The sequence below is a fragment of the Penaeus chinensis genome, chromosome 20 (assembly GCF_019202785.1).
Source record: "Penaeus chinensis breed Huanghai No. 1 chromosome 20, ASM1920278v2, whole genome shotgun sequence".
Taxonomy (NCBI): Eukaryota; Metazoa; Arthropoda; class Malacostraca; order Decapoda; family Penaeidae; genus Penaeus; species Penaeus chinensis.
Window position 1 is genome coordinate 1,514,789 of NC_061838.1, and position 986 is coordinate 1,515,774.

The 986-nt window shown below is 55.4% G+C and overlaps 1 protein-coding gene across 1 annotated transcript in view; it reads right to left on the minus strand.

Moving 5' to 3' along the window:
• The window catches only part of LOC125036195, a 17,610-nt gene extending 17,180 nt beyond the window's left edge, over positions 1-430 (minus strand). Inside the window, exon 1 of the mRNA XM_047628643.1 lies at positions 1-430. This exon is cut by the window's left edge and continues 173 nt beyond it. Coding sequence (XP_047484599.1) covers positions 1-354 — 354 coding nt within the window. The 5' untranslated portion in view covers positions 355-430.
• Between the last annotated feature and the right edge of the window lie 556 nt (positions 431-986).

Genomic DNA, 986 nt, shown 5'->3' on the forward strand with positions numbered 1-986 from the left:
TCCTTTGGGGTCATCTGAGGTTTCGGGATCGACGGGTGTCTTGCAAGTCGGAACTTCGTCAGCGCTGGCTGGCACTCCGTCCTGTCCAGGGCATTCCGGAATCGCAGACAGCGTGATCTTGGCCCCGCTCTTTGCTCGTCTGCCGCGCCCTACAGTGCCCCGCCCTTCAGCAGGCGCGCCGCCCACGTCGGCAAGGGAACTGCCGCCATCTCTCCTCCTATCTTTCCCTCTTCCGCGCCCCTGCACCCTCTCCGTCGGTTCCCGCGACGTGTCATCCGGCGCAGGGCGAGGGGGCGTGGCGCTGCCCCTTCTTCCCCGCCCTCTTCCCGCACGCGGCGTAGGGGTGTTGAGCATCTCGAGGCTCCTGGGCGACTGACGGCGGGGCTCCTGGCCCTGCAACACCCCTTCCCCCTCCTTTCCTTCTCTGTCTCCTCCCTTCCCACTCTCCCCTCTCCTTCTTCTACTCTCTCTCCACTTCCATCTCCCTCTCAATCTTCCCTTCCTTCCCCCTTCGTTTCCTCCCACTCTCTTCCTCTTATACCGCGATTCCTCTCCTTAATCTTCTGCCTCCTCCCTCTCATTCCCCCTTCTACCCTCCCCCTCCCCTCTATATCCTCCCATGAGCACAGTGCCCGGGCGCAAACACAGCCATATGTGCCTGCAAGCGACTGTCACAAGCACATTCGCTTACCAGCCGAAACGATTTTAGCTTGTATTCACTCTTCTTTCCTTCTTTTTCCTCTATTTTACATTTTCTTTCCTTTCTCTTTAACCTCTTCTCCACTCCTTGTCTTTCTCTCTCCTTTTTTACACTTCCCCCAACATTCTTCCTACACCCTTTAATCTCTCCTTACCGCGTAAACCTCTTCCAGCCATATATCATAGTTCGTTTTTTATTCCTCCATCTTTATAAACAAAAACTCCGAGTATCCATCAGCTCCTTCAACTCAGCAAAAATGGATTGCAACATTGATCGTGCTGACAGC